The 15,224-nt window shown below is 38.5% G+C and overlaps 1 protein-coding gene and 1 long non-coding RNA gene across 2 annotated transcripts in view; one reads left to right on the top strand and one right to left on the bottom strand.

Annotated features, from left to right (window-relative positions):
* LOC111555170 overlaps positions 1–15,224 on the bottom strand; it is a 55,218-nt gene that overhangs the window by 17,244 nt on the left and 22,750 nt on the right. The gene's annotated exons all lie outside the window — the stretch shown is intronic.
* PALMD (palmdelphin) overlaps positions 8,455–15,224 on the top strand; it is a 48,438-nt gene continuing 41,668 nt past the window's right edge. The window contains exon 1 of the mRNA XM_023231065.3: positions 8,455–8,872. Coding sequence (XP_023086833.2) covers positions 8,828–8,872 — 45 coding nt within the window. The 5' untranslated portion in view covers positions 8,455–8,827. The remainder of the gene's footprint in view (positions 8,873–15,224) is intronic.

The raw sequence follows: 15,224 nt of genomic DNA, 5'->3' as shown, positions 1-15,224 counted from the left end.
CAGCTCAACTGCTATCTCTGCTAGGATGACTTCGCTGAACTCTGGCCTTCCTTGTCCTGATTCTGACTGGTGACATTTTCATTTTTCATGCAGTATTAACTTGTCTTCTGTGTACCTCTTATCTTCTCCACTAAAAAGTTCATTGTCTTATTTATCTTTATCTCTGCACATAGCGTGATGTCGTTACATAGTCAATAGATGTTTAACCACGATGTGATGTATAGATAGATGAATGACTACGTAATCAGAACTCAAAGTACTGGGCTTCCACTTAGCAGTGACATCTTTTTTAAATTCCATATCCAGTTCCCAAATTGTATTCCTATGATGGTCAAATTGTTCTTCAAGACTTTATGGGGGAATATAAGTATTTGAGATATAAATATTAGGTCCAGCAGTCCCGATGTCTACATTTGGGAGTCTAGTAGAGCTACAGACTCAATAACTTCTTTATAGGCAAGGCAGCTTCTCAATGATCAGCTTTAATTTCTCTATTTGCATTTATGAGATCAATACAAATTTGAGGGTATTTATTTTGCTATACCAACAAAAATTGAGATTCAAACTTAAGGAGAAAAAGGGAATGCAACAAGTTCAGTTGATAGAAGAAACCCCACTTAGTATTTCTTTGTGTAAATCTAGGGCAAAAACTACCCTGATGCTAAAACTTTGAATCAGTTACTCTTTAAACTAAAATCACAAACTTTGAGAGAAAAAGGAGAAATAACCCTCAAAACAACAATCAAAAAAAGCCCACATTTTTTAAGCTCATAAAACAGCTGAGCACACACAGAAGCAATCTGGATAATTTAAACATCCAGTTTAGTATGCACTACCACATATTTGAATGTACTCAAAATGCTTTTGATTTCAGGAACATTTTTTGGTCCAAATATTTTAAACATTATGTTGAATCGACTGGCTAAAAACGAAAGTGTCAAGTAAAGGTATCACAGTGGAACAGCATTATTAAATACACCCAAATCCGAAAACAATGCTGAGGGAAGGGCGGCTTCCTTACACTACTAACAAAGGAAGGAAAGTGAATAAGGCAAATGGTCCACACCGAATGCTCTTACTCATAACAAATACATCTAAAGTTCAACCTAGATGGTGTTTTTCATCCTCCTCTATGATACACACTGTACAAGGGTATAAAAGCACCAGAAGGTGTGGACGTGTAAGTGGGAAATTGATAGAGAAAAATGCACTGTGCCGAGGTACCCTGTAGTACTTGATCTTTGTGGAATGGTAATTACAGACTGTTTAGCCTCCTGCTTTTTCTCCAGTTTAAAGCTATGCTAATACTTTCTATGATGCTGATTATTTTCATGTCCATTTGTAAACTGAGTCAGAGGAAACTAAGATATAAGATCTCAAATATGTTAAATATTGGTGTCTTATGTTACATGGACATGAGAAGGAAAATAAATTATGGAACATTTTCAATTTGTTTGATGGGTATTTGGGGAGACTTTGCTGTGTGCTTGGTTTGTTAATAGGTTATTTCTTATCTGTGGTTATTTTTGATAGGATATTAGATAACTTAGGCTGTGTTCAGAAAACAGCTGCACCTTTTATCTCTAAAAAGTCAATTGGTTTAGTTAAATATCCTTTTCCACTAAATGGAGCAGTTGTTTGACCTCTAGGAGACTTAGCTGGAAAGCACTGCATAGTTGTTTAAAGAGACAGCAGTATGCTTAACCACATACACTACCTGACTACATGCAAGTAGAATTTTTTTTTGTAGTGGTATATCTCTGGAATATTTTGCTTACAAAATAATTATAGTCTAATATTTAAGCAAATTTCAAAGAAAAAGTGATTGTAGACTCTCTTTGCTTACAAAATGTTATAGTACAATCTTTAAGCAAATATCAAAAAAATGGTTGTAAACTGTGTCCAGTCTTAAAAATCAATTCCACTAATCATCAAAATGATTGAATTTGTGGGTCATAATATAGTATTCTACGTCTGGTTAATCCTTGTGCTGTGGTGTCTCATTGCAACTAAGGAAAAAATAGAGGTAGGATAGTATGATGAATAAAGAGGGAACATTTTGTCCAGACAGTTCTAGATTTAAATCCTAGTTTTACTGCTTATTAGACATATCACCCATTGGTAGATTAGTTAATCTTTTTGAATGTCAATTTCCCCAATCCATTAAGTAGGCCTATAAGGTATTTGACACATATTGTACCATCAAATGGATCATAATGATTACCATCCAACAATTATCTGTTGTGTCCACTATGTACCAGTCTGCTCTAAGTATTTAGACTACAGATAAAAAATAAACCTTCTCTGCATGGAGGTTGCATTCTAGTGAAAGAAGACAGGCAATAAACCCCCCAAAAAAGTGTGTCATATAGTATTACAGAACATGATAAAGGTAAAACAACAACAACAAAAAAAAGAGCCAGATGAGGAGGATTCATAGTTTCAGAAAGAGGGATTTGTGGTTTTGTATAGTATAGTCAAAGTGGCCTCATTGAGAAGGTAGCATCTCAGCAAAGATCTAAAAAGGTGAGGGAATGAGGCATACAGATTTCTGAGGTAAGGGAGTTTCAGCGCAGAAGAGAAGTCTAGGCTGGAGACATGAATAAATGCATGAATCTTGGCATCTGAATGACATTAAAATGAGACTAAATGAGATCTTGAGAGTGACTAGAAAGGAATAGAAAAGAAAAGATCAACAACTGCAGCTTTAGTGCACTGCAATTTTAAGACATTGAGAAAAGGAGAAAGAACAAAGAAGGCTCAGAGGGAGAGACCAATGACATGAGAATAAAATCAAGAGAGTGAGGTGTCCTGGAAGCCAAGTGAAGAGAGAATGAGAGATTAACTCTGCCCAGTGTCATGGAGAGCTCAAGTAAGATAAGCATCTGTACTGCAGATTGTCTTGAAGCCTATTATTTTCCCCCATTTACTCTTTAAACCATAAAGCTCAAATTACCTCACAATGAAATGGGTATGTCATAGTACCAACAAATCAAAATAATTTTTATTTGATTTATGTGGTCAAATTTTTTAATTTGATTTATGTGGTCACCCTACTCGCATACTATTTGTTACTTGCCTATGGCAATTAAATCCCTTCCAAGGGTCTACTAAAGAATAAAAGGGCGATGAAAAACTCACCTTGTCCAGTGATGTGAGAGAATAAGGGTCAAGGATTTAAAAAAGAAAATAGAAACAGACTCATTAGCACATGGCAAATCTGAAAGTGAAGGTTTTTCTAATAATTCCTTCAGAGATGTAGTATAAAAAATAAACACCATATTCTTAGCATGACACTACTTCTGACCTCCAGAAGTGTGAGAAGTTATAAAGAGAGAAACATGGGAAGAAAAAGAGAAAGAGAGAAGAGTGAGAAGGAGAATGAGCATCCAGTTTTTTAACATGGGATCTGGTTTCAAAAAGGCTCTAGAGACATTTTGACATACACATTCTAAAAATATTGACTTCCTGCCTTTGGCATCCTTCAATTTTCTCCTGCCACTATTTCATTAGATTTCATTTCTTTACGATTTTTGATCTGAAATTTCTAATTCAAGCTCTATTTTGTACTTCATCTGGAACCTATCAAATTCTCATCCTTCTCTCCAGTTGAACCCTCTTCTTGAAATTTCTTATAGATTTCTTCCTTATTGGTCATTCCCATTGCCATCCCCCTTGGGTTCTAACACATTTGTATTAGCACCTTAAATACGCCTCCTCTACTTACTTTGTCCTTCAGGTTCATCCAGTTTGTGGCCTCTGAGTTCAGACCTTCTGAAGGTGAGGAAGAACCCTGGGGGACCATTCCTTTTGTGGAACCTCGGTGATTTTCTAGCCTCTTTTTTTTTTTTTTCTTTTATTATACTTTAAGTTCTAGGGTACATGTGCATAACGTGCAGGTTACATATGTATACGTGTGCCATGTTGGTGTGCTGCACCCATCAACTCGTCAGCACCCATCTTTCTACAGGCTCTTTCTACGGACTCTTTCATAGTCACCCTTCCTGATGATCTCTCAACCTGAATTTTCCCTCTTCCTGTATGTTCTGAGAAGTTGGCAGTTTTATTTCCTTAAAATATGAATTTGATCTTTTCTCTCCCACTTGCCCTGAACATCAAGTTCTATGTATAAATGTATATCTCTACCCATCTCTCTGTCTAATTTCTCCTTTCTGCTCCAGACAGGACGATCTCCCTTATGGACCTCTAACACATTGTTTCACCCCCTCTCATGCTTAGAAATGCCTTCCCTGCTTCTAAAGTCTGCTTTCTCCCTGCAACAGCTTTCCTGCAACTCACGTTAATCTCAATTTTTCAATTCATGTTGCACTCACTGCTAATCCCACACACTACTATCATTCACTATGATATACTACCCTGGGCTCAAATCATGCATTAGTTAGCACTTTGTTTCATCAGAATACAATAACGGTTGGTTTACTATTCTTTTTTCTTCTAATTGTTTTGAGCATGTGTCTGATCTCTCCAGCCAGACAGTAAATTCATTGGAAGAAGGAGCACTGTCTCGTAATCTCTTATATCCCTACCTCCTAATATAATGTCAACTAATTGACTCTAACTTTTAACTCTTGCCATCCTCGTTTACACTGGTTAGAAAACAACAAAAATATTTAGTAAAAGTAGTTCAATAAGATAATTGACAGCAGATAGCACTCTATTATATATTTATTTTACAAAGGCTGAATTTGTTTGTGAATATATAGTTAATATTTAATGGGAGCTAGTTCACTAACATATGCTGCTTTTTGAACTATAATTCTGGATGTTTTCTGATCCTTCCGTAGTTACAATAAATTTTATAAATCCACCTGAGACTTCTTTCCTAAACTCCAAATTAATATACCCAGTTGCCTACTCAACATCTCCATGTAGAGAACCAATTGACTTTTTCAAAACTTGGGGTATCTATCCTCTCCCTCAAAAAAAAAAAAAAATCCTCGTTCATCAACTTCACTATCTCAATTAATGGCAACTTCTTTTTTTTTGAGACGGAGTCTCGGGCTCTGCCGCCCAGGCTGGAGTGCAGTGGCGTGGTCTCAGCTCACTGCAAGCTCCACCTGCCGGGTTCACGCCATTCAGCACCCGCCACCACGCCCGGCTAATTTTTTATATTTTTAGCAGATATAAAAAATACAATTTTTTATATTTTTAGTAGGGTTTCACTGTGTTAGCCAGGATGGTCTCGATTTCCTGACTTCGTGATCCACCCACCTCGGCCTCCCAAAATGCTGCGATTACAGGCGTGAGCCACTGTGCCCAGCCAATTGATGACAACTTCTATTCACTCAGGCAAAGAGTGATTATGAATCCTCTCTTTCTCTTAAACCCCCATTTCCAGTCCATCAACAGAATCAAAGACATCCATGGTACAACCAATTCCACCAGTCTCATTGTTACTACCTTGATACAAGCCACCATCATCTCTCATCTGGATTACTGCAATAACATCCTATCTAGTCTTCCTGCTTTCACCCTTGCAAAACACTCCTCTGCTCAAAGCACCTCAATGTCTTCTCATCCCACACAGAGTAAAAGCTAACGTCCTTACAATGGCCTACTAGACCCTGCATGAATTGGGACCTGTTACATTTCCAACCAAATTTCCTGTTAACTCTCTCTTGGTCCCAGCTCTCTAACCACACTAGCCTTGTTCCTAAAACATGGCAGGTATGGCCCACCACAGGACATTTGCACAGGCCCTTCCTGATATGCTCTTCCCATAAGTATCCTCATCACTAACTCCCACCTCTTCTTCAAGACCTTGCTTAAATGTTGCCTTCTTACTGAGGCTACCTTAATGACCCAATTCTAAATTGCAACATTCCCTGCCTTAGCCATCTTTATTCCCCTCCCTGCTCTATTTTCTTTCCATAGATTTATCACTGTGGCTGATGAGAATGTGCCTCTCAGACATTGAACTACAGGAGCATAATTGACCCAAGAGTCCCATTTTGGGTCAATAAAAAAAAAAAAAAATGAAACCTTTACTCTGAAATCCATTCCTATGGTTGCTTCAAGGCTGTGCTTCCCAGGGGCTACTCCCAGACAGTGACTGAGCATGGCAAGAATGCTAAAATTCCTGAGAGACACTGGACCACTCTGGTTGCTGACAACTGATGGGTCTCATCACGTGTTTATTCATTCGTTTAGTCGACAATACTAATAATTGTTAATTTTTTAAGCATTTGTTATTCATTCTGTATATATTTATTGAGAACCTCTGATGTGTCAGGCACTGTGTTAGGGGTTTGGGATACATGGATGAACAAACTTTCTCCTCTCCTGGAACTTACATTCTGGTAGACAATAAAAGATTAAGTAAGTAAAATATAGTAGATGTGGAAGTTATGATGTTATTCTGGATCCTATGAGAAACAAATGCCAAGATGGGTTAAATGTACAGAATTTTATGAGGAGAAATGACTGTATGAGAGAACATGGGAGGATAGGCAGAAAAGGCTGGAGCTGGACATGTCTAAGAGGCAGGTGAAAGAGAGAGGGAGGGAAAGTTGAGTGGAAACAGCCTAATCTGTAGTGCAGACCAAGGGAGATTGTCAAGGCCATCAGAGCTCTGGCTCCAGGATTCCACTCAGGTCCCCCAGATTTTCCCAGCTCTAGCCTTTTCTGCCTACCACCCACATGAAGATGCCAATCAGTTGTTGCAACTCTGCTCCCTCCTAAATTCCCTGATCCTCTTTTTTTAAATCTTGTCCTCCCCTACACTAGCAAAATCTTGGGTTTTCCTTTAGCAGAAATGAGATTTGGGAGGTAAATTGTTTTTAGGAAAAGATCCAAACTAATAACTGGATGACTGCCCATTTGATCTGGGCACCAAATATGCAATTCTGACTGAGATATTTATCATTACTGCTTTTTTGTCTTTAATTTCAGCCAGGATCTACAAATAAACAAAATCAAAAGTTTTGAAGGTTTGATTTTTTTTTTTTAACGCATAAATATGCATCCAACAGTAATCAAACTTGGCCTACATCCAAACAATCCTCCTATTCTCTGGTCTCCCTAAGTGTCCCTTTGGAGGATGTATGAGCAAAGACAAACTACTCTCAAGTATAATTTCAGACTTTTAAAACATGGGTTTCACCTTACAGTGACTGACTTGGGATGAGGGCTCTGTGGTTGGGGAACTCCAGCCAATAATGTGGGGAAACCTCAGTAGGGCCAATAAGTTTCTCCAGAGGACATTCCCACGCCATTCTGCCTTAGGCTGTTACACCCAGCTATAGTGTTCTAGGAGCTAGACGGAGAAAGGAGGCTGGGGGCTCAACCCCTTCTCATAAAGACTGACTTAACCTTCAGCCTGTGCCTCTCCTTGCCCTGTGTCCTTGGGCAGTCCTTGATGAGTGCCACTTATAAAGTCAGGCAGCTGGAGTTCCAATCCTGGCTTTGCTACTTACTAGCTACATGGCAAATTACCTCTCTGAGCCTGTTCCCTCATTTTTAAAGCGGGGATTATAGCACTTATCCCTCAGCACTTGGCAAGAATGCATTTGCCTATAGAGAGAATGCAACAGATATTAGCTATTATTATTACTAATATCAAAACTACAAAGGAAATATGTTCAATGTTTGGGTTGTCCTTTTCACCTCTTCAACTGAATGTCGATATGAAAGTGCTTAATAGCATTCAAACACATAATAATAAGGTAGATGGTAATTAGGATTTACTTCAGCAAAATTTAATTAAAGAACCTGTAGGGAAAAGAAAACAGACAGAGGCAATTGTACAGCTTCCCAGCCTCTGCTTTGACCTAAGAGTCCCACTGGGCTTGTCTGCCTTTTTCTAAAGAGGGGAATATCCACACAGTGCAGGGCTCCAGGCAGTTACAGAATGTCTCATCACATTTTCAAAGGCTCACTCCTTTCTCTTGCGTAACTGGTGAGGTCAAAATGGGCACCTTCCTGAAAGCCAAGAGTGTCATTTCTGAACAACGTCCAAGAAAGAACTGCATTCCACAGAAATCCAAGTCAAGCAATAACAAAAGGTGGCACTTGGTGTTTAAGCCACACTAAATACCTTGGTGGGCCAACTTCTTAATATAGTCACATTAACACCTTTGAGTTCTCCATGACCTAAAGATTCCAAAGTTTGCAACAAATTGCTGAGCAGGTGGGTCGGGGGTGGGGTGTAGGAGGGGGAGAACAAATCAATGTAAATTTACCACTACATGAAGTTTAAAGTAGCTATAGATTTTTGTATTATTATCAAAGCCAATCAGTGGAAGAAAGGCAAACAAGTGACTTGGCACTTCTGCCTCAGTCAAGGTAAGGCTCTCTCTCTAGAGCTAGAGAGCAGGAAAACGAGCTTTGTACAAACACACACAGACCCACACATCCGGGGATGACTGTGTGTTGCTAGAGCAGAGGCTGATTAAACACTCAGTGTGTTGGCTGTCTGTGCCACTCCTGGAAAATAATGAATTGGGTAAGGAACAGTTAATAAGAAAATGTGCCTTGCTAACTGTGCACATTACAACAAAGAGCTGGCAGCTCCTGAAGGAAAAGGGCTTGTGCCGCTGCCGTTCAAACTTGTCAGTCAACTCATGCCAGCAGCCTCAGCGTCTGCCTCCCCAGCACACCCTCATTACATGTGTCTGTCTGGCCTGATCTGTGCATCTGCTCGGAGACGCTCCTGACAAGTCGGGAATTTCTCCATTTCTTCACTGGTGCAAAGAGCGGATTTCTCCCTGCTTCTCTTCTGTCACCCCCGCTCCTCTCCCCCAGGAGGCTCCTTGATTTATGGTAGCTTTGGACTTGTTTCCCCGTCTGACTGTCCTTGACTTCTAGAATGGAGGAAGCTGAGCTGGTGAAGGGAAGACTCCAGGCCATCACAGTAAGTCTGCATACAGTTATAACTCATGAAGGTGGTTGCTTAGAGGAAGGCAGACCATGGCCGGCTGCCCCTGTCGCTGAGCCCTTGTAAGTGGAAAAACAGAACTGTCAGCCTTCATGGATGCGTCTCTGTTTCTCTCTTAACCCTTATGACCCTCTGTAACTCTGGGGCTTCAGAACCTGAGTGCAGGGCAAAATGTTCTTGACTTTCAAAAAGGCTGTGCCTGCATTTTAAACAACAATCAAAAGCTGTTAAGGCAGTCTGACTAACTATCTTTCACACTCTGTGTACCTTAGAAATGCAGTTTTTCCTTAAACGTTCATTTGACTGGTCTTAGATCAAAAAACAGATCACCAACTTGGAAACTTTTTTAAGCTATGAATGCATCAAAAAGTTAGAATTTTTTTAAAAGAGAGAAAAAGAAATTTTTAAAATGACCTGAAACTTTGTATTTGTAGTGTGATAGTATGTTCCAGAAAACCTAAGATAATTAAAATGAATGTTAGTATATGTAATTTAAGCATTAAACAAGAGAAAAGTGGGTAAAAGCACATAGCAGATTAATTCTAAGATATCAGTTTCCAGCAGAGTCACAAACTGAATAAGATCCTGATAAAGGAATGCAGTGCATGCAGTTGATTTGGAAAATATTTTGTTAATACCGAGAAGGAAAATCGTACATTTTTTATGTTTGTTCCGGGAAAAAGTCAAAGCAAGAAATAAATTACTTTTCTTAAATGATCCAGCTTTCCTTTTAATTTTATAAAACCCTGTATTTGGCAGTAACTTGAAAATCTGTGTCACAATCATTTATCATTAGCTACAACTTTTGATGTAATTGTTTTAAGAAATAAAAGATCTTTGTAAAGCAATATCCCAATTTCTCAGCATTTTCTGCCACTGACATTAGGTATAGGAAAAAAAGTAGTACTTTTTAAAAACTGACGCTAGATCAGGGATTTTTTTGTTGTTGTTCTTAAAAGTTTCATTGTATAGCTAATTATGCTAATCCTAATTTAGATTTTTTACTAAATTGATACAATGTCTTAGTTTCACCCAGAAACATTCAGTAAATTGAAATATCTTTTTAGCCAGTAGTAAGACACCAGAAGTCTATTGATAAGGTTGGTACTTATCCATAAAACAATGCTTTGCTAAATATCTAGCTTCTAATTATTACATTTTCCTCTCTTCAGAAAACCTTGGTTGGGATTGTTGTTTTGTTTTGTTCTTTTTTGTTGTTAAACTGAGACACCATCTCAGCTGTCCTGCTTTAAGGGACAGGAACTCGGCTCTGCTCTGTTGTTTTTGGCATGGGCCTTTTACATTACAGCTGTTGTCTAAAGGTTACTTTATTAGACTGCATGAGTTGTGTGGTCACAAGCTCCACTATTTCTAATGCTTAGATCTCCTAATTAGCTAATTGAAATAGACAAGTAGACCCTTGTTCTGAATTTTCCTCTTTCAGTTGGGGCACACTCTTGCTCGAGCCCTTTTTCCCTCCAGGGCACCTTATAACTCTTACCAAAACCACACATTTCCAAAGATATAGCTGTATACAGTTATTTCCAAGGCTAGGAATCTTAGTCACTGAAGGTTCCAATTGCAAATAGAGACAGAAAATCATCATAATGCCTTAAAAGCCATCAGGAGAGTAAGTAGGTTCCTGAATATACAGATGTATGCTTTTTTGATGATTAAAAAAATATTTGGATTATTCCATCAGCCTAAATATATCCCATTAGAAAGGATTAAACAAATCTCCAAAGTAAGATCACAAAGTAATTCTAGCTTGGAAGTAATCTACTTGTATAAAGGTTGTAGGGAAAAAACTGGAAAAAGTTTATGGGAACAAATTTCTCATAAACCAGCCTACACCTCACCAGGCTAAATCCAGTCACATTTGTCACCACCTAGAGGAAAAGTGGAGCAGTGGCGTGTCCATGGAAACAACACATCCACTCTCCTCCTTCTTGGACGTCCTGGGACATGCCAGCTTTCCTCGCCCGCACCCTTGCCTTGCCCAGGAAGCCACCTCAGCCAGTCTCTTCTCCTCTAGGAAAATACAATCACAGAGTATGCAGAGAGTTTTCAATAATTATTTCATTTTTGGAAGTACTTAAGCCTCAGAATCTCCAATCTAGACTAAAACTCAGTGAGAATCTTTTCATTTTAGCTTTTTCCTCCTATTTACCTACACTGGAAATGATTTTTTTATATTCTTCAAGAATGAAATCAGAACAATGCACCCAGACATACCAACATATAGACCTCACTTTGGAAGAAAAAAAAAAAAACTTTTACACTATAGGATTTATTTGATTTTTACATTAAAATTTGTTTCTCCAATGACTGGCTATAAAATAAAATAATCTTCACAGTTGTATTTATTCTATCTGGTTTCAAGTGCCTAAAAAGTCATTATTTTCACTGCAAAGAATTGAAAAAATGAATTGAAAAGAGAATTGAAAAAATAAATTGTCAAATATACCTAGAATTTGACAGAAACAAGACCCAAGTGCCTGTTTTTTTTTTTTTCTCAAAAAAAAAAAAAAAAAAAAAGATTAAACACATTAAGTAGTTGAAATGAGATACTTAGGTACTCAAATTGAAAACTAAATAACTATCATGAAGCCATTCATTACTCATATCAGATCAGTAAATTGAATTTTTGATTAGTCAGACGTCTTCTCAAAGATTTAAAGAGAATAAGAGCAAAATTATGATAGTATGCAGAAACAATTGTTCAGGGTAGGTACTTCAGTTTGGGTGTACCAAACATAGATTCTATTTTACACAATTACTTTCATGTTCTTCCTTATTACTTTATCCATGCACCAACTCTTCCCTTACCAAATTAATGGTCAAAGTACCCCTTTAGAAGTTCAGTTTTCAACTATAATTTAAAAACAGGGCTGCTTAAAGTTAATTAAATATTATGTTGATCTTTAAAATGTCTCTTGAGACCCTTTTCAAGTCAGTACCCATTTTAAAAACTAGCTGATGTTTCTACAAAAGAAGAGCTAACTGGAACTCAATAGCATTTTGAAATAGACTAGTAATTTGAAATTCACCTTTAACAATACTGGAACTGAGGATACCAATGACTCCAGCATTCTCGAGAAGCATGAGATGAAGGACTGAATGTACCACTGACAGAGTTATCCCTGCAGAGTTCCTGTCTGAAAGTGAACGTGGGCCACACTGAAGAACAATGAAAAGGCCCAAGGAGTCTCTCCTCAGAAACACAAAGATTCCCTTAGAATGAGTAACATTCCGTATAGTCTTGACATCTCCTCCACAGCTAATACATTTTCTTACCCCCATGCCTACAGTGACATTGGAAAATACCATTACAAATATGAATATGCTCAAACTGGAAAACTAGATCTTAGACTGTCTTGTGATCAGAGACTCAGTTCTATTTGAAGGATGAACTCAGAGGAAGTTTAAGAACCAGAATCCACTTTCAGAGAACAGACTCCACTGAGGAAAAGAGAGTAAGAAGAAAGCTGACATTTTATTCTCATCCAGGCTTACCTTTAATTGTAAGGAATGTGTGTTATCAACACAGTCTCTCATGCCTCTATTCAATTAATGGTTATTAGGCACCTACTATGCACCACGTCTTGTGCATTTGAATGAAAAGAGGTGAAATAAGGGGAATCTGGAGTGTGAGGAGTGGGGATGGGAGTGCGTTGTAAGTTTAAATAGAGTGGTCAGGATGGGTTTCACAAAGAGGGCGACTTTTGAGCCTAGACGTGAAGGGGTGAGTTCTGTCAAAAGTTAGACAATAAAAATAATCACAAGTACAAGCGCCTGCTTAGGACTGCCTCCATTTGGAAAGGAGCCATATAAAGTCCTGACACTGGACTTTAAGCAGCAGAGCCAGATTTTGCTGGCCAAAGCTGCTCGTGATGAAAAAAAAAAAACAAAAAACAACAAAAAAAATTCTCACATTTCCCCGGATCCACTCCCTATTGCTTTCCACTCCCAAATACCCAAATAAGTTTTTCTTGATTTGTAAATATAGGAATTTAAGAGGCATGGAGTTCTTTACATAAAACAGAAATCTCCACAGTACAGAGACCAATATTAAAACAATAACATGAACATAGATGGGTTCTAGTTATTTCTTTAGCACATGTTCCCTGGTACAAGTGTCTCCGAGCACCCTACCTCATCTTGTTCCCTTTTTGTCAATATCTGGGATCATCTAACAGTCAATAAGACAGTGGCCCAAAGCAAGACCTGCTGTGTGATTTGTGGGGCCAAAAACACAATGGAATGTGGTGGCCCTTGTTCAAAAGGTATTCAAAATTTCAAGGTGGTGACAACAGAGCTTTGATCTAAGTGCTTGGCCCTTCTGAGCATGATGCCCTGCGTGACTTCACAGGTCACAAACCCAAGAAGTCAGCCCTGCTTCTGTATTCCAGACTGGCCATATATATATTTTCCTTATTCGCTCTATCTGAACCAACGAGAGAGTAAAAACAAGTGTAAACTAGCCTGGGTCTTTAACAAAGGCATACCTTAATATGTGTTTGGATCATTGTATTATTTAGAGTTCTAAGGAATTCTTAAAGTACCAGTGGCCAAAGAATGTATACTGCCCCATTGTTAACCAACATATCTCATGATTAAGACAAAGTTAGAGGAACAACTTCTAATTTGTCATGAGCTTCCAAAGAAATTCACATGAAGATGGTACATGAAGATGCAGCAATCTTCTAAATAAAAAAGTCCCATGCCACAATAGTCAACAATGTAACCTCTGCACAATTTTCCACAGTGCTGTACCAAGATTACATGTTTCTTCCAGAGAGGGAGAGGTTTCTTCAAACAAATGTGGTATGCCACACTTCTTTGCCAAACATAATAGCCCACCCATAAAGGAGACCATGTGATGAGGTATAATAATTTTGATAGCTCATTAAGGAAACTGCCTTTTGATAACTGGGGAAGGTTTTTCCACTGTGCAACAGAATGATAATGCTACTTTGCTAAATCCTCTACTGACAAAGATCCCCATGAACTTTCTAAACATTACTGGATGGTTGAAAGGAAAAGCTGCTTCTTTAGAAAACTATGATTAAAACAAATTAGAGAATAAGCATCTAAGACTAACCAGAGTATAAACAAATGCAACACAGTTCAATGCTAAAACTGCAATAGGACTTCCACTTTTTAATCTACAGTCTCAAACTACCTACCCTCTCTTAAAATGAAATAAGAATATTTTAATTTATTTAAATGATAGTAATGTCATTTTGGGAAGAGACTCCATGAACATTTACTGCTTAAGAAGTTCCCTTACCCAGAACCCCGTGGCATGCACATTTTCCTACAACATCATCAAAGCAGTTTGAGTGAGATCTGTAATTATAGTTTTTACATAAAATCCCAGGGACTGAGAGGATTCAGTCAAGTCACTTAAGACAAACAGCCAGGTTATCCTCAGAAGTTCTGAATGGAACTTAAAACTAGATTCTTCTGTCCTAAGCATCAAGTTTTCAACCTATTAAATGTATCAGTGATTGACACAGGATGATATAACATAGCAAAGTGGGCTACAACAGCTGTTATTAATCAAATATGCTAACAACTGTGGAATAAAATGGACATCTCCTAAGAAAAAGAATTGTGAGATTTCTAACAATAATAACAGTGCCTATTCTTACATAGCATTTAGGCTATGAAAAATAAAATTTTCACATCCATTTTATCTCATTTGTCTAATTAGTCCTATGAGTATTTTCAAAAGCATATGTTATCATTCCCATTTTATAGTAGAAAGCCAAGGCCAAGAAAAGCTAAGGAATTAGTCAAATATTAGAACTTGAATCCATTCCTCTGCTTATCGGATTCTCTCACCATCATGATAAATTTTTATAAACATCAAAATCACACCCCTGACCCCTGTTCAGGACTTCCTCAGATTTCTGGCTGGGCACGGTGGCTCATGTCTATAATCCCAGCACTTTGGGAGGTTGAGGCAGGCAGATCACTTAAGGCCAGGAGTTCAAAACCAGCCTGGCCAACATGCTGAAATCCAGTCTCTACTAAAAATACCAAAATTAGCTGGGCATGGTGGTCCACGCCTGTATTCCCAGCTACTTGGGAGGCTGAGGCACGAGAATCACTTGAACCTGGGAGGCAGAGGCTGCAGTGAGCCATGATTGCATCACTGCACTCCAGCCTCGGTGACAGAGTGAGACTCCATCAGGAAAGGAAAGGAAAGGAAAGGAAAGGAGAGGAGAGGAGAGGGGAGGGGAGGAGAGAAGAGGGGAGGGGAGGGGAGGGGAAGGGAGGGGAGGGGAGGGGAGGAGAGGGCGTCGTGGCCCACTCCAGC

This window comes from Piliocolobus tephrosceles, chromosome 1 (assembly GCF_002776525.5).
Source record: "Piliocolobus tephrosceles isolate RC106 chromosome 1, ASM277652v3, whole genome shotgun sequence".
NCBI lineage: Eukaryota > Metazoa > Chordata > Mammalia > Primates > Cercopithecidae > Piliocolobus > Piliocolobus tephrosceles.
Note: the sequence above shows the minus strand (reverse complement) of the source record. Positions and strands in the feature narration are given on the sequence as shown.